Source organism: Rhododendron vialii, chromosome 11a (genome assembly GCF_030253575.1).
Source record: "Rhododendron vialii isolate Sample 1 chromosome 11a, ASM3025357v1".
In the NCBI taxonomy this organism is placed as follows: domain Eukaryota; kingdom Viridiplantae; phylum Streptophyta; class Magnoliopsida; order Ericales; family Ericaceae; genus Rhododendron; species Rhododendron vialii.
This window is the reverse complement of record NC_080567.1, coordinates 28,375,280-28,402,599: the sequence shown is the minus strand read 5'-3', so window position 1 is coordinate 28,402,599 and position 27,320 is coordinate 28,375,280. Positions and strand designations below refer to the sequence as shown.

The following is a 27,320-nucleotide window of genomic DNA, read 5'->3' as shown; positions in this document are numbered from 1 at the left end:
AATGTTCTGTAATCTTAATTTTGAATTTCTAGAGATTGAATTAGGGTTTTGTTGAGCGGTAGGGAGAGAGTTCGCGAACGTGACCCGGAACGCATTTTTTAGATTTGGGATGCGTGTTTTGGTCCGCGAGGGTATTTTTGTCCACAATGATGCGCCGAAACTAAAGGGGGTAGAGAATATTTTAGGCGAAACTAAATTAGGTCCGAACCTAATTTTTGGGGCCAACCTAAAAATTCCCCTTTTATATACTAGTCGTGAACGGAGCCTATATACTATATTGACATGCATACGCAACATGGACACGAACTAACTTCCTGTGTGACATTGTTTCATTAGCGACCCGATAAATTAGAAATTTTTTTAGTAATAACTACCCACGAGACATTGTCAACGCAGACATGATAGAGCAAAATATTGCGTTGGTAGACTTTCTCGTGTGAAACACTGCATAACTAGGTGACGTGGCATCATGTGAGTGGATTTCAGTAAATAATTCCATTGTTTTAATACTATGTTTTTTTGTCAAAAATTTATAAAATCGTCTCGCTTTTAGCTAATGCACCTTATTTTTTTTTGGGAGATTTTCATCTAACGAATGCGATTTACCCATTTTTCAATTTAATAGTCTATATTTAATGGAAGGATCATCCTCGGTGACGCTTGGGAGCATACTAGAAAAATTGCCGTCTCCGTGAATAATAAGTTTTTCGCTGGTGGTAATTGCTGACATGTTTCACCGTTTAACCACAAAAAGGAGAGAGAGAGAGAGAGAGAGAGAGAAGAAAACTCCTCCTCTGCACCCGCAATTCTGGACTTTACAGTACCAGCGACGATTCGTCGGCGATAGGTTTCGGTCTAGAGAGAGAAAGTACACAGACATATACATACACCTACATATATATATAGATAGAGAGAGGAGGAGGAGGAGGAGGAGAAGGTTGAGGGGATCGATCGGGCCAGCTACGTTCTCGCCGGAAATATCTCCTCCGGCATTAATTGTAAGTAAACCCTAAGATTTAAGCTTTGTTGCTTTCAAACAATTGCTCCGAATTTATCCCCATTTCTTTACCACAAAGAGAGATTAGCGAACGAACGGCCCTAATTTGGCAACAAAAACAAGTGATGGCATGTAAATACCTAGATAAGATGCATTACGATGGTAGAATAATTCATATGATTAATGAATTTGAGTTAAACAATTGGATACAGAGCTTAGGTGTTTAGCTACTAAATAAGCACAATTGAAGAAGTTGTTGGCCGCGGTGGCTTCAACTTGAAGCAAATCACCCCACTACTGGACGGTGGGATTAGGCCAGGGCCACATAAGCCGGCCTGGATACTTGAGTTACCTAAAAAAAAAAACTTGAAGCAACGCAGCTTTTACTAGTTTAGTAGTTCAATTTATGCACATGGCAATCAGCTGATGTTGCTCTTCTCTATAAACGAAATTGTTTGAAAACTTTCTTGAGTTGGTAAACAATTTGTTTTGGTGTATTGGATTGGCTTGATCAGTTTTTCTCACGTGCTAGTATATTGGGTAATCGGAATTGGTTCAAGTATTTTGTTTCATGGGTATGTGGTTTTCATTTGTTTTTATTTTCCCCCATGTACCTTGTCTTGTGACCAAAAACTAAAAGTAGATCTGTGGATGGCTTTCATTAGTGAAAGTATGGGACACTTATGTTGTATTTGGCCATTTGGGTCTTGAATTTATGAAGGTATTTGTGGTGGGAAAAGCAAAGGTTAAAAAAAACTTGTATTTGTGTAAGGAAATGTCTTGGCTTTTCTTTCCGCTCAACAGATCCCTCTACAAAACCAAGATATGAACAACCTTATGACCAGTGACTCCAGGAATTATTCTTCTTGAGGTCATTCATGAATTCAAACTTCCTTTTCTCTACAGAAATTATTCTACATTAATCAATAACGTTTCTTTTATTTCAAAAATAAGAATAAATTTCTAAAGATTGATATACATTAATATTCTCGTATTGCATATGGTAAATTTACAACACTCTCTCCAATTCATACAACTCTGTAGGATATACTATATATCAACTTATGCAGTAACACATACTTCCCCAATCAAATTTTTCTCAAACAAACCTATAAACCCTTTCATGATAACATAATGCTCTGCTTTTTAATAACTGAACCGAACTATCAAAAAAAGAACATTGTGCTGCTTGCCTTAGTCACAAGAGAGAAGGATGGAAATTGGAAAGTGGGGAGTGGAGCATAGAGCTTATGGAGGGAAAGTTATTGGGTGCGAGTGTGCAACTACCTCAGGGTTGGGGTCATACGACTTACCCATGATATGGTGTCAAGTGTTATAAGTTATAACAAATCAAAAACTTTTTTAGTACAATAGTACCAGTGAATGATTTTTCAATGAGATCACATGACCCCACACCTATAAGGCTGGCATCGCCTCTGCTTACGACCTTAAAGTTATCTGAACCTCAGAGTGCCATGTTGTCTTCATCAGTGACGTTTTCTTTTGTTTTTGTTTATTTTGGATCAGCGAAGAAAGTTACATTTTATTGATAATAATAAAACATTACAAGAAAGGGGAGAGAAGGAAAAACCTAAAATGTCGGCAAGAAACCAACCCAACTTAAAAAAAAAAAAAACACCAATTGAAACTCCCAAAGACACCCCAAATCAACCATGGCAAACTGTTTCCAAAGCCCTACGACGGATTTCATCAGTGCAGTCAAGAAAGTTCTTCATATGGGCATCACATGGATTCTATTATGGCCGGCTTGGAGACATCAGAGGAAGACCATCATCTCTATGCGAATTGATAATCCACGCATGGGAAAAGCCTTTCCCGCAACAGGCACTAATCTATTTTTAAACTATAATTAGAGAGGGGATAGGGTTGTTTGCATTTCGTGGCTTAAGAAGATAAGGGTTTGGTGTTGTAGTACCAGCTGGTATATATCACTTCATACTTTCACAATTCAAGTATTGAGCTTTTTCTTTTCTTTGCTTTCTTTGGACATGTATTGAGCTACAACCATGTTACATTCAGTGGCTTTGACTTCTTGGTGTTGCTTGCATTACATTGAAACATGTGGGAAAGCTTAGGGACAAGCATGGAACTATGGAAGAATTTGCCTTGTTATTTATTTATTCATTTTGTGTGAAGTGACACTATGTTGGATCGAACTATACCAACTGCCAGACATGCATAGTTTCATTCTTCCTTATTTAGCAGTATTATGCTAAACAATGGATAATATGGAAGATTCTATAATTAGATTTTTGTATCTTTCTTTATCTACCAAGATACAATCCATTTGAACACTCTTACGGTGCTGACCTCTCTTGATGATAACAGCTCATTAACATTTCATTCGACAGATTTTTGGTGTCTCAATGGAGATGCCAGATAAAGCTGAGAAGTCAGGAAAAATGTTGAACGATCAGAATCAATTGAGGGAAGATAGTGAGTATGTGAGATTGGTGATATCAAATGAACCAAGGTTAGACGAAGGTGTTGCCTTACAACCACAAGCTGAAACAAAATATAGGTCATACATCTGGTGGATCAAGGCCATATCTTGGTGCTTTATTGTTATTCTAGTTCTTCTCATCTTTGTGAAATGGGGAGTACCATTTCTTTTCGAAAAGGTATTTCCAGATCCTTTCCTCCAATTTTTTTTCCTGCAAGGGGGCATTGGGTTGGGGGTTTTCACTTTTGTGGCCCTTGTTATCCATTGGGAGATATCAGAAATTTCATATAAGAGCAATCACCGTTGCTCTCCTTGTATCATCCTTTGCCCCTTCGTAAGTATGCTAATTCATGTGTCAGTCAATATGTAAAAATGTGCGGGATGTGATCTGATTTCTTCCAATTCATCTGCGCAAGCTTTATGGAAAAAGTAAAATTTTTCTTGTGAAATCACCTTTGGTGTTTGCAAGTTTTACAGTAATGCTTTCAGCTTCCCTTGGCATCAATTGAAGTATTAATGTTTTGCACTTTCCTTTTTTAAACTTGTTTCCACATTCGCTATTGCCATGCGGCTATGTAGCACAGATGTGGACACGGACATGAGACACGGGATTTCTAAAAAAGTGGGGACATGGACACCGTAGGGGATACGGCAAAAATAAATGAGTAAACGAATAATATTTATTCTATACCACTAGACTATATGTATAAGCATGAAGCATCAGTGCATATAAACAAGCATCGTATATACGTCATATCACACTTTTAACCTAGAATATTTCAAGTAATTCACGTTTACCCCTCAAAACATTTTTTTATGCATATCTAACCCCTGTCGTTACCCTATACATGACCCTCCCATGTCCCACCGTGTCCCCCAAAAAAATTGATCAAGTATAATGGACACAACACGTGGTGTGTCCCCCTACATATTTTGCCGTGTCCCCCGCGTGTCCCCGCATCCGGCCTCTTGGAGTGTCAGTGCGTTAAGCCATGAGGCCCATGCATTTATGCAAGCAGGCTTGCCCAGATAAGTGATAAAACGCTCAAGTTACACCTTTTATTGATATTTCCATAGCTCGTGCATTGAGTGATGTATCATTACCAAACTATGTATGCACATGCTCTACAAAAAATTTATAGAACGAAGGCCTTTTACTTATTTCTTGAGGAACTTTGTAACATGAAATTTAAATGCTAGGATCTCTTCACAATCACAATACATAGACTGTTTATCCAAAGTTGACATTGGTGACCTTTGGTTGTTTGTAAGTGATTGTTCATGTCAAGAGTGTGAGTGTCAAAATTGACTTGACGTTGACAATTGAACACTTCGATGATGGATTTCATTGTAGGTTCTTCTTCCAATTTTGCAATGGGAAGCCACTGCCTTTGGTCGTCCAGTTCTTGCTATAGTACTCGTTGCTTCTTTGGCACTTTTCCCTGTGTTCTTAATTCCTTCTGGTCCTTCCATGTGGCTTGCTGGAATGATTTTTGGATATGGTCTTGGATTCGTCATAATTATGGTCGGAACAACTATTGGCATGACCCTACCATATTTGGTTGGATTACTCTTGCGTGACCGAATTCATGTAAGTCATTGTTATTTTACCTGTGATGTTGATAGGCGGTTAATCATATTTACTTTCATTCCATCTCTTCGATTGGCCTACAACTCTTATTGATGTACAGCACTGGTTGAAGAGATGGCCTCAGGAAGCTGCCATGATTAGGCTTGCTGGAGAAGGGAGCTGGTTCCATCAATTTCGAGTGGTTGCAATCTTTAGGATTTCACCATTTCCGTACACAATTTTCAACTATGCAGTGGTGGTAACAACGATGAGATTTTGGCCCTATTTATGTGGATCAATTGCTGGAATGGTTCCGGAATCCTTTATTTACATCTATAGGTTAGTTTTCTTAATTGTCTCCTCATTCTGTGGTTACTGTTAAACACTAAATATACGAAAGTAGGGCATCTCCTTCAAAAGATGACTTAAAGTTACATCAAATGTTTTTCCTAGTCCTTCTAATTTCTTTTGATGACTGGAGATCTAATCGTGACAAGAATACACACTTAGTCTGAGGCACGTCTGCTCTCTAGTTGAGTGGCTGTACATACATCCAACATCACGCTAGACTCCTGCAGGGTGAGACCGTAATCAGAGGCACATAACCTTTTGATTGAGGAAACAGGAAACAGAGCAATCACAGAACACAAAGATATACTTAGTTCACTTTTAGACCTATATCAACAGGCTCTGATGGGTGGATAAGTCATTATAAATGAGGAGACTACAATAGCAGGCAATATCCGTGCCAAAACCATAAGGTCCCCATATATAGGAGAGTCCTAAATACCAACAGGGTTGAAAATATCCACTACCTGTATGTGGATCAGGCCTTGAGGCCGGGGGATGCACCCCCGGATTGCCACAACTTTCTATTTGCCCATATATTGGGTCAAGCAGGTCATGAACAGGTTATGGGCATCGAATGGCATGAATTCGACACAGTACTGACAACAATTGCTTTGGTGGGAGTTTGAAGTTTTCAATTGGACTTGAGGGATTAATATATCCATGATGGATATGGTAGTTCCATCAAGATTTTAGAGGCAGGATTAGGGATCTTCCAATCACAGATGCATTTGTGGTTAACCTTTTTTCTTGTTTTTTGTTCTTCTCTGCAGTGGTCGGTTAATAAGGACGTTTGCAGATGTGAAGTATAACAACCATCACCTGACTACAGTGGAGATTATATACAATGTTATCTCCTTCATTGTTGCAATTACAACTCTAGTTGCTTTTACAATCTATGCAAAGAGAACTCTAAATGATCTTAAGAGGGCAGAATCCGATGGTGAAGCCTCTGCATCTGACCACAGGAATCTTGAGATGGAGAAGCTTCCAATGTGAAAGGCCCAAACATCTGGGTTTCTCATTAATATTGTCATTACCCAGATTAGGATGCAGATTGTGTTGCTAGTTTGCTGCTCACGAGGGGTTTTGTGTTAGATCCTCCTTATACATATTTGGTAGTGTTGCTAGTTTGGAGCTCAAGAGGGGGCTTTGTGTTCATCCTTGATATGTGTAAGTAGATGAAAAGAAAGCAACATATTTTGTAAGAGTTACTGCACAATTGGAGAAGCAATGGAATGGAATTCCCTTTCCATTTATCTTCGTATCTTGTTGTTTATGTTAGGGTTGATTATTTGTTTGTGTGGCTAAATATGTAATGTCACTTATGTACATGTCAGGTATTTTGAGAGAGAGTCAGGACACAAATGTTGCAGTTTGCTTTCATCAAGTCTCTCCATCTGCTGCAAGTGATTCCTTTAAGCTGTATTTGGATGTTGGATTTTTGTCAGGTTTAAAGTAAGAGATTCTACCTAGAATCTCATACTTTTTCTTTCCTCCCCAAATCCAAGAACCATCACAGCATTAAAACCGAGGGAAAATGGAAAGGAAGAAAAGGAGCAGGGCATAAACTTCATGCCCAGATAGTGAAGTCTGGAATAAATCAAAGTTTGACTGATCTGTACTCTGTAACATGATAGGCATGGCTGGTTATCAAAAAATGAAAAAACATGATAGGCATGGACTATACATAACTTTAGATGGACTCAAGTGCCCGTGTCTTGTATGGGCATGAATTCACATGGCGGATTCATCAAATTCTCAAGTAAAGACTCAAGAAGGCGGAGATGAAATTTTTTAGGGCAAATTTCAGTTTGACCCCTTATGGTTTGGGCCGGGTGCAGACACACCCCTCCTGCTTTGAATATCACCACATAACACCCTGTGGTTTGTGGACTAATGTGCACATCCAACTCTGTTAACAGAACTTGCGAAATGACTCTAATGCCCTTGTGAAATTTAACACCAGGTCTTCTTCCCCAAAACTCCTATCAAAACCCTAAATTTCACACCACCACCACCACCACCACCATACACATACCTGCCACCACCCGGCCATAACCGTTGCACCCCACCACACAAAATAAATTCCGGTAGCCCCTAAATCCGAATCGGCAGCCTCAGTCAATTCCACCATGGCTGCCCAACACCAACGAGCTCGTCCGCCACTGCGACCGTCGTAACATCTTCAGCCCCAATGCCCTCTTTACCCTGCTTGTCACTGCCATCCCCACCCTTTCACCGGTGAGTGAAGCACATTGGCGAGTGAAGCACACCTCCCATTAAATTGGACAGAAACTCTAACTGTGCACATTAGTCCACAAACCACAGGGTGTTATGTGGTGATATTCAAAGCAGGAGGGGTGTGTCTGCACCCGGCCCAAACCATAAGGGGTCAAACTGAAATTTTCCCAATTTTTTATGGTAAATCAGGTGTACAAGGTGTCTTAGATCATTTCATGAATAATAGTTTAGCATTTATGAATAGCTCTGCAATAAACTTGTTCACATAAAAGTGCTTCCAAGGAGAATGTGCCGCTGAAAAATGCCAGACACATTTCCTACTCTCATCCAATTGTGTTTTGTTTAGACGGATACTTGGCACATTCTGAAGAGTCCATGAACCCTGATTAACAGTTGCTAGGCAAGCTCAAGGCTAGGAGATGAAATCTGAGTTTATGTACGAGGAGAAAGCTCAATAATCGATGTCGTGTTTCCTTCATCAACAGCTGGTGTTTCTTCTACAATACGGTCATCTTCAAATGATTCTTTGGCCATTCTTTTAATCTGAGGTGAGTGGTGCTGCGTCCCTCTTTTCCATCGGTCTCCAACCCATTTATCAAGACCTTCTTGCACATCCTTCTCAAATATTCCTTGTTTGAACATGCTTCCCATCTCCATTCAGTGTTGTGCGATGAAACAGAAAACAAGCATGTTAAACTTCGGTTGTGTTTGGGGGATTTGAAAAGGGGAAGGAGAGGAAATGAAGACAGCAGGTAGTTTTCTGGTTTGGTTTTGGTAATAAAGAAGTTAGAAAGGAAAATATCATTTCCTTGTTTGGTTCTGAAGAAAATATGGAGGAAAAAAAACTGAACAGGACAATCACCTTCAACTTAGTTAGAAAGTGGAGAGGGAAATGTCTATCCACTTGATTTTCCATGATTTTTTTTTTCTTCTCTCCCAATGTAGGAATAAACAAAGGGAGGAAGGAAAGTATTTTATCTTCCCTTAATCCTTATTTTTTGGGGCTTATTTACCTGCGTGACAAGTGCATACAAAGGTAAGGTGCTGTAACTGCATAGCACTTGAACAAGCACCCTGCCCAAACAAACAATACAATGAGCATGGTTATAAGATGAGGACAAAACACAGAAAACAAAACCTTATCTCTCATCGTTTAAAAAAGCGGCATGGGTCTTATTTCAGATATAGGATCCCACTGGTTTAACCGATGTGAGATGAGGGTTTTGTTCAACCACCTATCAAGTGAACAAATCCAGACTCAGTTGAAATAGGAGTGAAATTTGGAAAGTGCGATTTGAGACTAATAAAGTACCCCATGAAAAGTCTTGGGATAATGAAGCCCAACTTCTCCATTATGCATGAATGGAATCCATATGTGCTCTGGAGAGTAGATAATTCGTTTTAAAAAAGTGCTAAAAACATGAAAACTAATGTAAATGTGATAGAAATCAGCTTACCCAAATCCAAATAAAGAACGCTATTTCGAATGAATTCTGAAACAAAATGAAGTGAATCAAATAAATAACTAGTCGCGGTTTCCCAAACCAGAAAAGTTCATCAGAAGGCTTCACTGGTGGTGCTTCTTGGCCATCTGTCTTTGTCTCTACAGCTTCTTGGGCTAAGCGGGTTATTATGTTTTCTAACTTAGCACCCACGAGGAGCAGAAGCTGCAATCACACCCAACTCCATTACTCTTTACAATATGTGCACTAGCTCATTACTTAGGTGGTGTTTGGATGTTGGATTCATAAAGCGAGAGAGGTTACAAAATCCATTTTTTACCTTTCCTCGTCGTTGTATAAATATTGGAAAAAGAAAAGCAACATGGCAAAGAGAAAACTAGCTTAAGAAATCTATTTTCTGCCTTTTCTTGTCCCCACATAAACTCCACAACCAGACACAGAAATTGGGAAACCAGTTTACTTACTATTAACGGTAGAAAAGATAACCAAAAAAATGTGTTCCATCCTGCAATTTTTGATCCATATGGGAAGGATTAGATCTGTATTAGGAAAGGAAATGATGAAGTGCATAAATTAGACAAAGAGAAATTTAAGTTACCTTGAATGTTGAGAAGCAAAAAGATGAAAACAAAGAGCCACAAGTACCAGCTGAAGTTGCAGATTGGTCAACAATTTTAGCTCAAAAATCAGCTTATGAGTTGGAATATAGTGCTAGAATATTGTGCAATAGTTATACCTTATCGCAACTATTCTTTTGAAATCAACTTCTAGCGTCCGCACCATGTACTTGTGAAAATTAAAATTAGGCGATGTCGGACAATGAGCCTATAAAATTGGTAACCAAAGTTTTTTAGCATTTGAAATAAACTAACAAACAAAATGACTGTCTGGTAAATGGTGAGAACAATACCCGTATAAATCCTGATCGTAGAGCGATGTAGTCTGCCTTTGTGATTGAGCCATAAAACTGTTTGAAAAATGACATCTACGAAAACACTCATAAGAACCAAAAAGGTGTTAGAATGCAAGATTAGCCACCCGATACTCAAATTTCCAAAATAAAACCACGCAACCAATTGTATGAAGTGTAAACAGACATGTAATTGTTTATATTTATCAACTTTTGAGAAGTTCTCAGTGTCCCTAATTATCTGAAAGCCAAAGAGTTGGATTTACAACCAGATATTTGGACACTGTGGGGATATTCGAAGATTTGAGATCCTTTGGTAATTGAATTATAAGGACAATATAATCTGCAGTTCTTTCTCTTACGTACCATGTCCCTTATCATGTCTGGATCTCAGAATTTCTAGTATATCTATGTTGAAAAGACCGGAAGTCAGTTTTTGTGCTTATTGGAGACACGAATGTGGAATTATTCCAGATATACAAGTGGACTGTTTAGCACCAATAGGTTGTAGAGATAATCGAAGGCTATTTGGCTTGAAGAAGCTAGAGTCAATACACAAACCTATTGCCAATAATTTGAGTGTTGTTAACTGTGCCAAGCAAACTCACCATCCAACTTCCAACAACTGACTTCCTCCAATGGCCTGTGGTTGCGCGTTGCTTGAAAAGGTGAATGTGATGAGTATGAACTACAAACAATTAATATCATGTAGTTATGTCAAAGAAATTTTTTTAATGGACTTCGACAACCACCCCTTAAGGTTGGAACTCTGAAACAATAATTTGGAACTTAAGTTTACCACTATGTGCTTTGGTTATCTCATTCCTGATGGAATCCTCCCAGTGCTTCCACTGTCTTATCTGTGGGAGTAATGAATGGATGTGTTGTTAGGTTAACATAAAACAATGTGTTAAATTAGAACTTCATTGCAGCAACATACATATTACTTTCATAAGACCTGCAAAAGAGAAAGAACCTTAAAGCTTCCATACTTTGAAATGCCACATTAGGGCCTTAACAAGCATGCATGTACTTGTTCATTTACCGTCTCTTTATTTATTGGTATCACAATTAAAGGGACTCATAGACAAACGTTTTGCCAATTCGATAAGATGAAAACTCTGGAAAATCATGTCCTGATACAGACTATTTTGTAACAGAAGTGTTGTAAATTAGTTTGAGAAAAAGGGTATGAAGTCAGAGCGACAAATACATTACCCTTGCCCCTCCAAGAACCATGGTAGTAGCGCAAAAGATCACATGTACAAGTGCCAATACAAAGATGAAAATGTGCAGCTGGTGTAATCCTTCTATTGATAGCAGGGGTACCTTTCCCTGAGTACAAGAAGAAACAATGATACGCCACCATTAGTTGTTGGAATGAGAGCTTATAAGATGGATTATATAATTAAGTGTTCTCCTGTGTTCACTGAGCTGATAGTGTCAATGTCGCAAACTAGCCCAAGTTTCTCTAAAACTTGAAACAATTAGTGGAATTTGTCAATGGAGACCATCCAGCATTCAGTAACTTACGGATGTTGTAAGTGAATTACTATAACTTTGCAATTATGTTGTCTGATAATCTATCTTTCCCAATGCATATATCTCTTGGAAAATACTATCCTTTCTCTCTTTAGGGTACTCAGTAGTCACATATTAGAAAATGGCCCTACTCCCTAGCTTCCTTTTTTGGTACATCAGTAGCACAAAGGAACAGAAAGGCACTAGTTGCTGTTATATGTTCATTGCACAATTAAACCAGTCAACCAATGTTGATTGCATGTTACAAGATGATGATGAGAACGGACAAATTGAACAAATCGACAGAAGATACCTTAAGCTTACAATCTTCCAGTCCAGTATCTGTGGTCAAAAGCCGACGTCCATTTGTCATAGTTGGCTGAAAATGATGTTCGTGGTGCATCTCAGAGGCACTAGTTTCCCATTTGCATGGAAGCATGTAGTTTGCAAGATGACTAGGGATGCATATGTGTTTTATTAGACCTTGGGACACATTTAAAAGGAGGGAGATAAATCCCAAAAGCATCAATTCTGTCAAAAACAGAAAGAAAAGACCGAGATTATACATCGTACAGAGAGAAAATGGAAGCTAATTTGGACTTATGAAACATGCTAATTTGCTAGGGTGTTGCTGCAACCTTAGTCACATTATGTGCATGCGCGAGCGTGAGCAGAAGTAACAGAGCGAGCGTGAAAGTGTCTTCTTATAATATTTCAAACTATAAAAATACGCAAGAGTGAGGATTGAGAGCGGGAGCGAGAACTAAGAGCGGGAGCAGAGGATCTAGTGAAAGATAACGTGACTCAGACTGCAAATACCCATTCAAGTGCCTTAAACTATTTTTTTTTTTTTATTATAGGATTCATTGACCTATACCTAAGATCCCAGAAATTGGACTAAAAGGCACACAAACAGATGCTTAATGGTATGTCTCGAGTGGTTACTATGGTGTCAAAACCTTGTTTAGCATTAAAGATATTTGAAATAAACCATGCAGATATAGAGAAGGAAATAAGAGCCAGCAATGACAAACCTTCTTTCAGTTTTTCCAAGGCCCGAAATAAGGCATCTTGGTCCTTATGCTCCAACAACTGAACCCAAGTCAAATAAAAACATTAGTAGACCAAAAAAAAAACACTCCTTAAAAATTGTTCCCAAAAGAGATAAAGAATGGTCTACAAAATAAAAGCACACATAGAACATGGAAAAGGGATGAGCAAAAACTAGAGGTGACAAATGGGCCGATCTGAGTGGGTTTGGGCAGGTTGAAACTGGAAACGGGTCACGGGTCAAATAGTAAACGGGTTGAGTCGAATATGGGTCAAGTCAAACACAAACCCGCCCGACCCGACCCATTTTCCTTTCTTTTCTTTTCTTTTCTTTTTTTTAAAATATTTATTGTAAAAAAACTTAATTTCATCTTTATTCAAAAAATTATGAGTTTTGATCATTATTTTTTACTTTTTCTATTCCTCTCAACGAGACGAATAAAAAGTTACAAAAGTTTGACGCATAATTGACAAATGCGAATATTTTTTGTCTTTCAAAGTGTGGTTGTAAAGGTTTGGCGCCTCTTTGGGGGGAGGGGGATGAATGTTTACGGGAATCAATTTATCTCGTCGAGATGAACGATTAACCCGAAGGTTACGACGAAAAGCTAAACAGCACTTCCGTGTTATTTGACCAGATTTGGTTCTGAAAAATTACGAAAAGTAATTTAAAAAAATGGGGGCTGCAGATATTGGCACTGGAAATTTTTCCCCAGGACCAGATGTGGAAAGTGGAAACAGCACTTCTGTGTTTTTTATGTAAACAGCACTTCCGTGTTATTTGACCAGATTTGGTTCTTTTAATTCCAACCTATATTGAACCCATTTTTAATCCATCTAAACCCATGTAAATATGGGTTGAACCCATATCAATCCATTATGTAATTTGGGCGGGTTGGGTTGGGCAATAAGTGGGCGGATATGGACGGGTTAGAAAATATGGGTTGAGATTGCCACCCCTAACAAAAACCAACCAATTTCTCCACCAAAAATTCGATATAAAAACTTGAATGTGATTGAATTAATATCTTTAATTACTCAATATGTGGTGATAATTATACAATTCCTTTGGGATTTCGATGGAAAATGTCAGTTTCAAGAAAAAGAGAGGGAAATGTTCTTGGATACCTTTCCAAGCCGGTGAAGGCCGCGCTCAGCAACCAGAGAGATGAGGACGATAACAAAGCAAACAACTGCCACTACCCACGTCGGAGTATACTCCAAGGACCGAGATTCTTCCACCATTTTCTTCGATCTAACTAAGATTTTTTTTGACAGAAACAACTATGAATTTACTGCTGTGGAGAACGTGAAAGGACTCAGCATGCATATATGTATTGAGAGAGAGAGAGAGAGAGAGAGAGAGAGAGGCTTGTATGCCATGGCATGGCATTGCTTATATGAGAGCCGAGGAAAGGAATAATATGCAGTGAAAGTAAAAGAAAGGAAATCAAGGGGACCAAGTAACGAACAAAGTCTGTTCTAGACAAAATTGGCAGGTAACTTTCCCGCCATCCGTTTTCTCTCTGTTTTCCCGTTTTGCCCTCCTTTCTTCTTTGAACACGTAGACCCTTCCATAAATATGGCACAACCAAAGGGCACAGCAATGTAATTTTTGGTTGGTCTTGTTTCCAAGGATCAAAGGATACGTGAGATATTTCATATCCAAAAACTATAAGTTCAAAACTAGGTGCACAAGATCCATTTAACATGACATGACACTAGATTTTCACAGTTTATATTTGAATAAAGAACTCTTAATCACTGACGTATGCAGTATTTGAAGGTTGAGTGGGCGAACATTAAAAAAATTGTAACATATAAAGGTGATATTAATTTGCCAACATAAGTTGTAAAAATATTACTGAAACTATTACAATATAGTTTATTGAAACTTCAATGTTCTTCCAAAATTTTTGGCTGGGCAGGTTTGAAATTGTTCAAGATGATGCTGGGTGGGCGAACGTATATAATTCTAACATATTTGAAATAAAAACTATTATAATTCCTGTAAAAATTTGAAAAGTAGGGCGGTCGTTGGAGGTCATCCGTCCCTCGGTTCTTCCTTGCTCTTAATGGTGAAACATGAACCATATTACAAGCAATCTAGCAAAGAGAAAACAAAATTTATTTGTGCATCATACAAGCAATATCTCCGAAAAAGCAGATTTTGTGTTCTGGGAAAATTTCTCTTGGAGTATGAACCTCCTTGTGCGGACCTCCTGGAAAGTGAGAAATATATTCCATTTGAGACCTCTGGGTCTGGGATGGCATTAGCCGCTCATTAAGCATATTATTGGCAATACAATGCCCACCTTTGCACTTTCTGGGTGAGAATTGGGCGATTCTCTGTAGTCTCTGGAATTGGACAGTACGATTAGGGCATGTAAAACCCTCCGAGTCTCATTTTGATAACCCATCTGTTTATTTTGTAGGCCACGGTGCACAAATCATTTGGGAAAAAATTAGATCTATCTGATGAACATAGTCACATACTTTTGTCATACTTACGCGGAAGGAATGGATGACAAATAAGACTTATTAAAACAGAATGACAAATAAGACTTAATAAAACAGACCTCCTGTTCGGAAAGAAGCTGCAACAGAGAGAGAGAGAGAGAGAGAGAGAGAGAGAGAGAGCTTGATTACTTTAAGCAAAGAACACAATTATTCTACAACGGGCAGAGGCAAAACATGGCCAAACTTCCTTGTGATGAGGCATTGTCATACCAAAAATACAACCACTTTCCAAATTATAATGGAAGTTGCCTTCATGCCTCTGCATCATATACCCGTAACTAGACCTCTCATATTCACTAATCTCTTCATTCCTCAATGCCTCGCCACCTTTAAAGAAGAGAGTGAATCACTTTCGAATGGGTCCACTTGTGCACCAGCAGAGCATCAGTTATGCATAGAAGGACGGGGTTTTGGAGGTATATAAAAAGTGTCACCACAATCGATTGGTGTATGCATAAGCGGATTCCATCTGTCGAATACAATTCGCCCCCCTCGGCCAATCCTCCCGTGGAAGCTCTGTGAACGGACAGATGCGATGTTTGTCATCGGAGAACTTGATGGGGGCACAATTCCTACAGCCGCCAGTTTTTCTGGAACTAGAGGTTTAGTGAACAACAGAACCGGCTCAAGTGGATCCTGCATTAATCCCATGACAAAACTGACATGAGAAAGGCATTGCCAACGTTTAGCGGGCTTTTAACCATTGATCTTTGTCATACATTTGACCAATTCGAAAATTCCCCAACAAAGATGTTAAACCTGTGAATCTCTGGTAGGAGCAGAAAGTTTAAGCCCCATTTGGATGATTAGATATGAAATATGTGGATTTGTGGTCAAGCTTCTATACAATTGTAAGAAGGCACTCAAGAAGGAACGTGGGTATTTCTAAAGTGAAGGTTGAAATAATGCATTCAGTTTTGGTTGAAATTAGTATAAAAGTACGATCACATACACAAGGATTTCATGTAATAAAAGGAGAGTGATTTTCACACTCTCCTTTTTGATATCCACAATCCTTTTTTTTGTTTATCTGCATTGAAAGTGTGTAAATTTTTTTGTTCAAAGACAAAAAAGGGAAGTGTGAAAATCAATTCCCTAATAAAAAATCCATCAATTTGAAGCTCAAATACAGCCTTGGACCCAAAATTGAAGGTCATCATTCTTGAATTATAAACCCGTCAACTTTAAGTCCACAAACCTAAACGCAAAATTAAAATTTTGAAGGCCTTTTTGCCATGGATTAAACTCGAATAGTGTAGAAGGGGAGGAGCAGGGATGGACCAATGTGGGGTAGGGTCGATGTGACTGCACACCCAATTTTTGAAGGAAACACATCTATTTTTGTCTGTTATAAAGGTACTGTCCCCCCAAGTTCAACAATTTTGTTACACCCATTTTTGTTGCATAAAAAATTCGTCCCCCTAAGGTAAAAATCCTACATCCATCCTTGCTAACAATGAAAATGTGAGCGAAGAGCTAACTTTAATTTGGCATAAGTGATAGTTACCAATTTCTGAAGCCATCCATTTGGGGCATTTCGCCTCCTGAACTCTCGCTTGATGCTTCCTGGAGAAACCATCACCAGCTTGGTGTCTGCAAAAGGCGTATTCTGTCGTGCATTCTGACGGCTGTATGCAACATCATCAGAGTCCACGAATTCCTCCTCACTTGAACCAAATTTTCCTGCGAAGGAAGGAAATCCAGGCAGAGCCAAGCTGTCCTCAAGGAGCTCAGTTTCATGCTGAAACGCATAAAGATTCACTCACCAATCAATTACGGAGTATAATATCCCCACCATATGACAAGAAAGGTAAGCAATAAGAATTATAATTCCACGTGATGGACTGGAATGAAGTTCCAGGTACTGGTGGACGCCTTTGCCTCCCCAAAACTTTTCAAAACTCTATTACTATAGTAGTATATGTTTACAAATTGCTTCATGTTATTTGGTAGATAGCATGATATACATTGTTGGGCCAATTTCCTAACAACGTAAGCTTTGGGGAAAATTAGTAACTTGACATGGTATCAGAGGTCAGGTTGGGAGAGGTCTTGGGTTCAAGTCTCTCCATTTGCATTTGTTCCTCGTTTGCATTATACTTCTCCCCACTGTACTGTCATTCATTCTATCTATGAATATGTGCACCTCCACATGCCATGCAAGACGAGGTTGCACGTGAGGAAGGGGGTGGGATAATTGACAAGTCTAATCTGTCTTCCAATACACTTTCACTAGCCCAAGGTTGGAATCTTGCGCCTGTCCAGGTATACGACCCCAACATTTGAAAACATGATTCTCCTACCCATCTATGAGGAACTCGTGAAGTACTATTATGCAAACATTATAAAGATCCACAAGCAGGGAGTCCGGAAGATATCCAACGCACTTAATAGTAACATAAGTAGGGAGTCGGGATTATATCTGGCTCTCTCGTGGACTGAATAGTCAAATATGTCAGTAGGCACCGCATAGCCTTTTCTCTGCTGCTTAACAATGAAAACTGCAAAATTAAACACATTACTACAGTTTCTGATGTCAAATACCATCCCATGCATACCTTGTACTTCATTTGGATCCTTTGAAGGCTGACTTCGCTCTCCGTGACTTCCCTCTTTTTCTCCTCTCTCTGCACACAGTAATCTATCATGTCAGGAATGAGAAAGAATTGATTGCAAAAAATTCATGACCAGATAAAGACATAACTCAAAATAAAAAGAACAATAAAGGGGGATCACCTTGATTAAAGCCTCCAGTAGGGTCTTGGCTTGGTCAAGGTTGCGCCTGACCTGTCGATAACGAATTGAAAACAAATAAACTAAATCAAAGTCAATAACCAGCAAGGAAAAATGTGATGTGCAACTATCCCTGAGATAATATTGGAAACTCCAACCACACTAGATTATAAATCACAACAACCTGGGACAGATTTCAAACTAAGAGAATTTTTTTATCCATTTTTATTATAATTTTTCCATGGTTCTTACCTAGAAAAGAGTGCAAACAAAATAAGACGAGGTGACAGCATTTATGCCGATCACTTATGAAATGCGACAAAAAAATGTACCATTTTCTTAATTTGATTGTTGTGGAATGTCAATACCTTAGAATAGAGAACACAAAATCACTTAAGGTTAACCCCTAACTATGAGCGCTTTTGAAAAAGATTGCAAGACCTAAGCCAATGAATTTCGTATCCCGTTTAAAGTAGTTTGCAACATCATCTGCGCACAAGCATGTCATTTCAGGTTGGTTAGATCGACTGTCCCAAAAGCCACTTGCTCTGCGAGAAGGCGCCAACTATGTCTATCAAGCAATACAAAACCCTCCCTCATGTGCAACCATGTGGAGATGCAAACAATCAAACATATAGAGAAAAACAGCGTAAACAGCGAAAAATAGAACGGATTGGAAATAAACTGTAATACCCCAATTTGTGTCCCACATTGGTGGGTTAGAAGAAGTTTCAACAATGAGATATAAGGACTATTCCTTCCTACCAAATAACTTGGGCTTAAGCATTTTGGGCCATGTGGTTAGGCCCCAACAAGTTATTGGGCCGGTAAAGGGTATGTTGCTTCAAATGGTATCAGAGCACAGCCCCGGTCTACGTGGAGGGAGCTGAATGCTACACCATGGCCACCGGGAAGGTTGCTGGGCCATGTGCATTGCAACGAGGACGTTGCTTACTAAAGTGCAGAAGATTGTAATACCCCAATGTTTGTCCCACATTGGTGCGTTAGAAGAAGTTTCAAAGAGATATAAGGGACCATGCCTGACTACCAAATAACTTGGGCTTAAACATCCTGTGAGGCATAAATTTGATTTCATGGAGCCTCTGAATCTGTGGGCCGGTAAACTCGAGGTTACGCCAATAAATGCTGCATAGGAGAGTGGGAGGTCGTTCTACAGTTTTTTGCATTTCTAAAAGACCATGGAGACTGATACTTGTTCTCCACTTTTAGCCTCTCACACCCTTTGTTAGAGGCTAGAATTGTTGTGTAAATATGACTCCCTGTACCATGAATATCACTGCTGCAGAGAATCATGCAACCAATAGTAATCATGAAAAAACCAGGGTACTCTCAGATTACAAGGAGAAGGAGAGCTCAAACGAGTGATTTTTCAGCTATATCACTTGAGCACAAAGGGCTAAACCAAGAACATGAACGATTACTTCAAGTGATGTTGAACTCACCTGGCGAAGCTTTTCAAACGACTGCACGTTGTTTTCCCTCCTTTGCATCTGATATGAAAACAAGAAAAGTTAAAAATGATAAATCTTATCAATGAGGTTCACCATAATTATGAGTAGGAAAGCACCACTTACTCTTCTTGTGTGAAGTCTGTGGGCCTTCTCCCTTGGTCTAAACACGTTATATGGGTTGGTATCATTAGATGGTGGAGGAGGCTGTGAAAACAAATATGCATGTTAGATGCAAAATAGCCCATCATGTTGCAGTTGAAGCTACAATACATCAATAAAGTATTATGGGGGTAACTATGCACAAATAATGACGCAGAAGTCAGTTTGAACACGCAAGCAAAGAATGTTTGAAAGTAGCCAGCATAGCTAATTTTGAGGAATGCGTACATTAATCCCAGATATTGTCTTGTGACTCTACTCAAACCACCTATAATCTCTCGCTTACATCACTCACTTATTACGCACCTTCTCAAAATGAATGATTTCCACTTATCACTCCCCTTCTTACTTGTCACTCACTTTCCAATTAACAGCCAAGGTTAACTGAATCTTTTAACTATATGGCAAATGCTAACCTTTGTTAGCTAGGATCAATCATTTGCAATGAAGAGAAGGATAAAAAAAAACTCTAGCTATTTTCAATCCCAGAGGAAAGCGCCTACTAAACCCAAGGGGAAGCAAACTAGACGGGTGGTAAATATCTCTAAGCCATATGCACAAACAAAAATGATAGCATTTTCAGGTTAACGTATATTGCAAATCTGCAACAAGGAAGAAGAGTAAAGCAAGTGTAGACTATAGTCATGATGACATAAGTATGACCATGAGCGAAGTAAAATGGCAAACAAGACCATTTACTTATTCATTTTGGACCTAATTCATGAAACCAAAATAAGGTGAAACGGTTTAAAAGCAAACCGAAATAGCTAAGTACAAGAAACTTGAATTTAGAAAGTAACCTTGAAAAGAATTGAAGTTGTTTCTTAAATAGGAACAAACATAAATCTCAGACAATGATCATAGACACGTGGGATCTAGTAGCTAAACCAGTAGCATTTGGTTTCTCCACGATAGATACTTTGAAATGGCTCCAAGTACAGTATTCGTGATGGAAGGAGTGCAGGAACAAGTATAGAATATCAAACTCAATTCCTAAAAAAAATAATGCTGAGTGAATAATCTTAAAAAAACGAGCAAAAATTATGGGATAACATCATAGATGAACACTTTGCTTCATCAATTTGATCAAATACAAGTCAAACAACAAATGCCATAATGCAATTACCATAAACCTAGAAGGCTAACCTGCAGACGTCGCAATATAGGCTTTTGCCATCGTTCACGCTGCAATAATGATTGGGAAAAAAAGGAAGAAAAAGGGAAAAGCATGAGTTCTAACTCGTGTTTCTGAATAAGCATCAATAGTAAAAAAGCCGCCAAGAATGGACCATTAGTCTGGCTAATAGAAGATCAATTATATTCAGCTAAAAGGGCTCCTAAAGTTGGGCAATAAGAAGCTCATTGTTTTTGCCTCGCTATCTTGCCAAACACCTGTGCCACTGTTCATTTCCAACATCCGAATGTTTACTTAATGACAAAAGTATTCATTGTTAAACTAAGCTAGAGAAGAGAGACCCACAAGGATATGTGAACCCTTCGACTCCTCTCACTATAGTGACATTGAATCTACATTCCAAACTTACATATTGCAAAAAGCCAATATTGTTATCAGTTTATATCAAGCTTCCGCAACCTCCGATGTCTTCTACAATTTGTCATTGTCTAGTGGCATGAGACGGCTTGCTTCTCTTAGCAATTTTTAAATGGATGCCAACATAATCTATTCCAGTACGGTTGAATTTGTTGAAGCACTAGTAATTTGCCAACACAGATAAAGAATAACAAGATTTCTCAGGGGATGGAGAGAGGCAACTTGGCAAGAACTACAGGCAATAGACATATGCTTCTCTTAGTAATTTTTAAAAAAATACCAACATAATCTACTCTTCTAAAAATACTCTTGAATTTGTTAAAGCCCTAGTAATTTACCAACAAGATTTCTCTGCGGGAATGGAGAGAGAAAGCCCCTAACAATAGTTCCATATCAGGAGCGTAACGACTTCATTGAAAAAATGCAAGGTGTTATATGGTAATTGATGCATACCTTTTCCTTCCAGTAATCATAGATGCACTGTGAAATTCCATATTCTATGGACAAGGGAAGTAAGGCCTAGGATTTCAAGGAAACAAATAGAAGTTAATCCCAAAAAACAAAAACAGAAAAACAACAGTTACTCAAAGAATATGGAGTTTTTCAGTTACAGTTACAATTCTCATGGAAAGCACCAAAATCTAGATAATTCCACTTTTGTGCACAAAAACAATATACGACAGATTACAACACTAAAATCCTATTTCCAATCGCGAAGGTGATTCAAGCATGATAAGAATGAGGTCAACTGGGAAATTGCAGGAGCACAGCTCCTTGGACCATCTACATTCAGATTATGTAGCAAATACAGCTCTTGCACTGAGAAGTTAAAACAGTGGCAACAAGCATGCTCTTTCTGAGCCTTAGATCCACTAACATATTTTCAGCTATGAAAAGGAGTAGGCTTCCACCTCAGCAGCAGCATCGAATTGTAGAAGTACAGGAACGGGTGAGCCAAGAGTAGGAGTTATAATTCCTGCTCTTTCTCGTGCCTTATGATCCAATATCTCCAATTTAAATAGGGCAGTTTCAAAACTGCACAAACAAACATGCCCATATGAGTACAACAGCAAATGAACTACAGCCAAGTAATTTTAAAAAAACATATATCAACCAGGGAGAAACAGAGGTACTAAAATGAACAGACATATGAAAGAGAACAAATATAGCAATGGACAATATTGCAAGCATAAGCAACAAAATACTAGATTGGTGTGCAATTTGAATGTGGCAAACCGATACTGTAGAAATACAAATGCTCACAGACATGGAACAGCAATAACAGGCATTTAGCACTGTAGGCAAGACCTTTAAGAAGGCAACTGGGTAGAATCGGCTTAATTTAGCTTTATAGAAGAAGGATGCCAAAGTGAACAACCATATTAGAGAAGAGTATTAAGGAACAATGCAAGAAAAAGTAGCTACAGACAAACTGAACTAAAACTTTTTGCCTATCAGTATTTTGAGGGGACACAAATGTAAGTCTCTTTATGGGGAGGATGAGACATAAGGGGCTGGGGTATCCATAGATAATTGCCACACTAAAGAAAACATGAAAGAACAGAAATCATCCAACTCATTGCCATCCCGAAACAAGAAGACACTCGTCAGTCAGATGAAGTTATCGACAGTGACTGTAAGCCTGTAAATAACATAATACCAAAAAGATATAAACAAATAGATATCAGTTCAAACAACACCAGGTTCAGCTCAGAAAAATAGAAAACATGAATCATCATAAATATCGAATCATCTAATCACCCAAAATAAGCAATCCTGTACAAATGCTACAAGTCTACAACACATTTAATCTATGGACCCTCCATGTTCCAAGAAATTCATGAACCTATGGAAGCCTCTTAAAGGTACCTCTGGCATTACAAGGTCAGGTATGGTCCCTACTAGGAGACGTTGCTGGTAAAAGGTATGTTACTATTGTCTTGTTTTCAAACTGCAAACGCATGCTAGAATGAAAAATGAAATACTTAGACACAGTTGAGAGAGAGAGAGAGAGAGAAACTTTAACAGGTTCATGAAGATAAAGATAAAGAAATGAAGTGAGTACATTTAACACATTGATGGGAGCATACAAGGAGAACAGGATATCAGAACCTTCTGCATACTAGCTCACAGACAGACTACATGATCGGCCAAGGATATCTTATATTCAGTCAGACATTTGATCCTGAAAATGGCTTAACACATAATAGCACCAGCTTAGCAAGTTTACAACATTTCTAGAAAGTCACTTTTAGACTACAACCTTTTTATGGCCTACAAGGTAACAATCTTTCCCCATTGTAAACGTAAAACTAGTGGACAAATGACAGCAAGAATCAGAAAAACATTACAACAATTACATTTCAGGGGTAAGAAGCTCTTTTTCTTCGTTGAACTCCTGAATCCAATCTTCATCCTCGTTGTCCACATCATACTCCACAAATTCTCCAAGCTCAGCCCGAGCTACAAATGTTTTGACATTTAGTTCAAGAATAATTGATATTTTGCCAAACTAATCTCCACAATAACAATTGATAAAAAAAATCCACATAGTTCCCAAACCTCCTCTTGCTCGTAAGTATGAAGTTGGTTGAGAGAAAGTGCGGGAATAATCTCTTTCATATGTGTCAACAACAACAAACTCTGGAGTAGGGATTTCAGAAGCCACTTTCTTCGTAGGAACTTGCTGCACCTAAAGTAACAAAATTTTCAGAACAGTTAAGTTGAAGACACAAAAACTAATCTGCTCCCACACAAAATCTTGAACTCCCACTGATTGGAATACAAATACAGGGGTCACTGTATCTATGTCTTACAACACCATTTCTGGAGAGGCACATTTTAAATTCGCAGGAATTTTTTTTAAGTGGTCCAACGAATGCAAAATCCTTATTGACATTACCCTGAAAAAAAGCAGGACCTTTAAGGTGACAAGAAAAATTCTTCAGTCCCTCCCAATGCTCCAACTATGAAGCATAAGAGATGATAATTCTGTTGTTGCACAGGGTACTGATCTTCTGTTGCAACAGACTTGTACGACGAAAGTGGGAAATGACATGATGTTTTGAGTTGCAAATACTGCTATAACAGGGTGCATTTGAATGCATTATTTGCAAGGCTACTGCTCAATAGCCACCATGATATCGATATCAGCATGGATGTTCTCCATCAAGAAATATGTTCTTTCTTTAAGTGTGGGTTGGTGGGGCTTAGTGGTCACTGAATGTTCGAGTTTCAAATGATGTTGTACAGAGGGAGAAGCTAAACATATTATCATGAAAATAATAAGGTGGGCAGTTTTGTATGAGATCCACTTGGAAGTCTATGAGACCTCAGACCTCCTGGGGTAAGGATGCCGTGGACTTCAGTGGTTTGGCTTTCTGGTAGGGTGCCTAAGTGGGCATTCATCTGCTGCGTCTGCTGTATGGAGAAACTTGCCACTAAGGACAGGTTAAGGACTTGGGGCATGAATGTTGATGCAAATTGTGTTCTGTGTGCGCAGCCCCCTGAAACTTACCAGAACCTCTTTTTTGACTATGGGTTTGCTAAAGAAGCGTGACAATCTTTGCTTCTAAAATGTTTGGTTCAGCAGAGGATTAGCAATTGGAGTTCAGAGCTTGGATGGGCTATCTACTTTTGCAGACATAAGTCCTTTCAATCTGCGGTGGTTAAACTCTCGTTGGCAGCTGCACTTTACCACACTTGGTTGGAAAGGAACGCTAGGGTGTTTGGTAGGGTGTGAAGTCTGCAAATATTTTGATTGAAGCAATTGCAGCAGGTATTAGGACCAGAGTAAGTTCATGGAAGGATTATCCCAGATCTGCAGCCAACAAGGACCTTTGCTTGTGCTGGGGGTTCTCCCTAAAAGTTTTAGGGAGTATTCATGTTAGATAATCTGATGTAGGGCTAGGTGTTTTTTTGTTCCTTTTGGTTCCTTCTGTTACTCTTTTCAGGAGCTTTGGTTTTTCTAAATCAAGGACTGAGTCCTCTTGTATCTTGGGATTCTGGTTTAATAAAATCGACTTTTACCACACAAAAGTCAGATTTATCATGTTCCCAACCTTTTAAGTGATTGCACGCTCGTTTTTTTATTTTTTATTTTTTTTTGTGTGCGAGTGACTGTTCATGCACGAAAGGGGTTATAAAGCTTGTCCTAATCGAAAAAGTAACAAGAAAAAACAGAAAAGATAGTTGTGAACAGACCTTTGTAAGATGAAGATATAAACCATGTCTACACAAACTAATATAAGCTTCACTGACTACCAGTCATAAACTGTATTGCTGTTATGTGATAAAGAACAACAACCAAGAAGTAACTGATACTACAACAGAACATAGAACCAATATATCGAATTCCAAGCTGAACTGGTACCTCAGTATCGGCCTCTGCAGCGAGACGCATAATCTGCGAATTACGAGTAGACGTGGGGGTCTCGTCATCTTCGAATTCCTTGACAGATTTTACAATTGGGAGCTTCTTGTGAATGTCAAGAGGACGAGGCCTAAATGACAGTCTACTCATGTCAGCTCATATCCTTTCTCAATTCCAATCGCTTAGGCGTCGTGTGTCGATTCTTTTGAGTAATCAACACAGTCTCTCTCACTTTGCTTTCATGCCACCACTACAAAAACCAAAACCCACATTCCATTACAACTTTGTCAACCATTGGCACAAATTTCAGAAGAATTGTTGAGGGGAATCACAAAGCAATACAAAACCCCATCATTTTAGCTTTTCCGAATGTAAGGACGTTCTTCGTGATTGTGCCTGTGTATAAAGTACATATAAACACATACGTGCTCACGCATATATACATATAATGTGGATGTAGTAGATGCACACGTTATGTATGTTCATTGACAGACTGACAGTCTACTCACGTCGGCTCATGTCCAAATGAACAGTCTCTCTACTTGCTTTTATGCCACCACTACAAAAACCAATACTTTCAGCCAAAATCATTGAGGGGAAGCACAAAGCAATACAAAACCCTAAAATTCAGCTTATTTTAGCATTTCGGAAAGTAAGGACGTGCCTATGTATATGGTACAAAAACCAAATACATGCACATACATATACACAATAACTGGAAAATATCAAGCTCCTGTCCAAGTGAACCCAGTCTCTCTCACTTTGCTTTCATACCCACCACTACAACAAAAACCAAAACGCGTACTCCATTACTACATCATGACAAACCACTGGCACGAATTTCAGAAGAATAATTGAGGGGAAGCACAAAGCAATACAAAACCCTAGAATTCATTTCATTCCAGCTTTTCCGAATGTAAGGACGTTCTCGTTATCGTGCATGCGTGCATAGTACAAAAGGAAAATACTTGCACGTGCGTGTACACAGTAATGTGCGTGTGTGTATGCGTGCATGTGCGTGTAGGTATGTGTGAGTAACGGGAGAGAGAATTTGTGCTTACAAGAAAGACGTAGAGGATGTGATGGGACTCTGCGAGAGGATAATTGGAGGTCTAGGGTTTGTTCTATAGGAGAGAGAATGAGGAAGAGAGAGAGAAGGTCGCTGATGTGTGGTGATAATGGCGAATAGGGATTTGGGGGATCGAATAGAGAAGAAGGGGACCGAAATCAGGGACTACCCGATTGCCCGACCCGGTTTTGCTGAAAGTAGACCCGACCCAACGTATAACTGAAAAATAACGGCCTACAGGCCCATTGGCCTCCGATTTCGATTTCCAAACAATAATTCTCACATTTCTATTTCTAATCTTTAAAAAAAAAAAGTGAGAGATTCATGCTACAAAGGCTGTCAGCGGATCAGTCCAGTTTTCAATCCGTTCCGTTCGTGACATATTATCATTTTCTCCATCCGTCAATCGTTCAGTGGATCGGTTTGGACGATTTCAGCAGATTTGAACATACAATTTATTTTTTTACATACAGCAAAAAAATTGAAAAATAAAATCCCGTTATTTTTTACCTATGAAACATTGCCACATTGAGATGTTGTGCACAACATTATGCAATTTGCTTTGTTTTCAGATTTTTTCAAACTTAAAACATTGTTTTCTTTTTTTCTTCTCTTTCTCAATATATGGGTCGGTAGAAATAATCGAAAAACCAAACCCTTGCTCGTGACCATGGGGTTCCTTACCTTTTGTAGAATGTGTTGGGATATAAAACGGATTGAACTGAATCAATTAAAGAAACTCACCTAGTCTCTGTCTATAAGTTACAACTTTTTCTCTCTTGAATATGATGTTCATAACCCTAAAATCTGTTTTCTAGGGCTTTAAATATATTTTGTCCCACGCACGACCATCCAGGCGGAAGTCACAGGCAAAAG

At 38.8% G+C, this 27,320-nt stretch overlaps 3 protein-coding genes and 1 long non-coding RNA gene across 7 annotated transcripts; 1 reads left to right on the top strand and 3 right to left on the bottom strand.

The window, feature by feature from the left end:
- Positions 1-681: 681 nt before the first annotated feature.
- LOC131308277 (uncharacterized) lies at positions 682-7,156 on the top strand. 3 transcript variants are annotated; one of them, XM_058335165.1, is made up of 5 exons: positions 682-998; positions 3,370-3,639; positions 4,816-5,052; positions 5,153-5,370; positions 6,720-7,156. In XM_058335165.1, the coding sequence occupies exons 1-5, from the start codon at positions 729-731 to the stop codon at positions 6,790-6,792; spliced, it is 1,068 nt and encodes a 355-aa protein (XP_058191148.1). In that variant the 5' UTR covers positions 682-728; the 3' UTR covers positions 6,793-7,156. The 3 variants fall into 3 exon arrangements, with proteins under 3 accessions (XP_058191148.1, XP_058191147.1, XP_058191149.1); XM_058335164.1 differs by lacking the exon at positions 6,720-7,156 and adding an exon at positions 6,153-6,638; XM_058335166.1 differs by lacking the exon at positions 6,720-7,156 and adding an exon at positions 6,153-6,638 and having other exon boundaries at positions 742-998; positions 3,347-3,639.
- LOC131308278 (uncharacterized) lies at positions 1,647-2,856 on the bottom strand. Its single transcript, XR_009194397.1, has 2 exons — positions 2,647-2,856; positions 1,647-1,793 (listed from the first exon to the last, which is right to left on the bottom strand). It is a non-coding gene; the product is annotated as an uncharacterized LOC131308278 (long non-coding RNA).
- A 617-nt stretch (positions 7,157-7,773) lies between the features above and the next one.
- Positions 7,774-13,999, bottom strand: LOC131307670 (MLO-like protein 13). 2 transcript variants are annotated; one of them, XM_058334303.1, is made up of 14 exons: positions 13,696-13,999; positions 12,552-12,609; positions 11,831-12,048; positions 11,215-11,331; positions 10,799-10,856; positions 10,605-10,684; positions 9,997-10,071; positions 9,823-9,911; positions 9,685-9,734; positions 9,551-9,591; positions 9,081-9,290; positions 8,936-9,003; positions 8,637-8,697; positions 7,774-8,274 (listed from the first exon to the last, which is right to left on the bottom strand). In XM_058334303.1, the coding sequence occupies exons 1-14, from the start codon at positions 13,810-13,812 to the stop codon at positions 8,056-8,058; spliced, it is 1,461 nt and encodes a 486-aa protein (XP_058190286.1). In that variant the 5' UTR covers positions 13,813-13,999; the 3' UTR covers positions 7,774-8,055. The 2 variants fall into 2 exon arrangements, with proteins under 2 accessions (XP_058190286.1, XP_058190284.1); XM_058334301.1 differs by having other exon boundaries at positions 10,796-10,856; positions 13,696-13,998.
- A 1,181-nt stretch (positions 14,000-15,180) lies between these two features.
- LOC131307671 (uncharacterized) lies at positions 15,181-26,613 on the bottom strand. The gene is made up of 13 exons (XM_058334304.1): positions 26,437-26,613; positions 25,376-25,625; positions 23,566-23,695; positions 23,364-23,466; positions 21,915-22,038; positions 21,457-21,522; positions 20,598-20,636; positions 19,416-19,496; positions 19,284-19,331; positions 17,824-17,874; positions 17,646-17,714; positions 16,595-16,828; positions 15,181-15,723 (listed from the first exon to the last, which is right to left on the bottom strand). Exons 2-13 carry the CDS (start codon positions 25,523-25,525, stop codon positions 15,472-15,474), a joined length of 1,347 nt encoding a protein of 448 aa, XP_058190287.1. The 5' UTR covers positions 25,526-25,625; positions 26,437-26,613; the 3' UTR covers positions 15,181-15,471.
- Between the last annotated feature and the right edge of the window lie 707 nt (positions 26,614-27,320).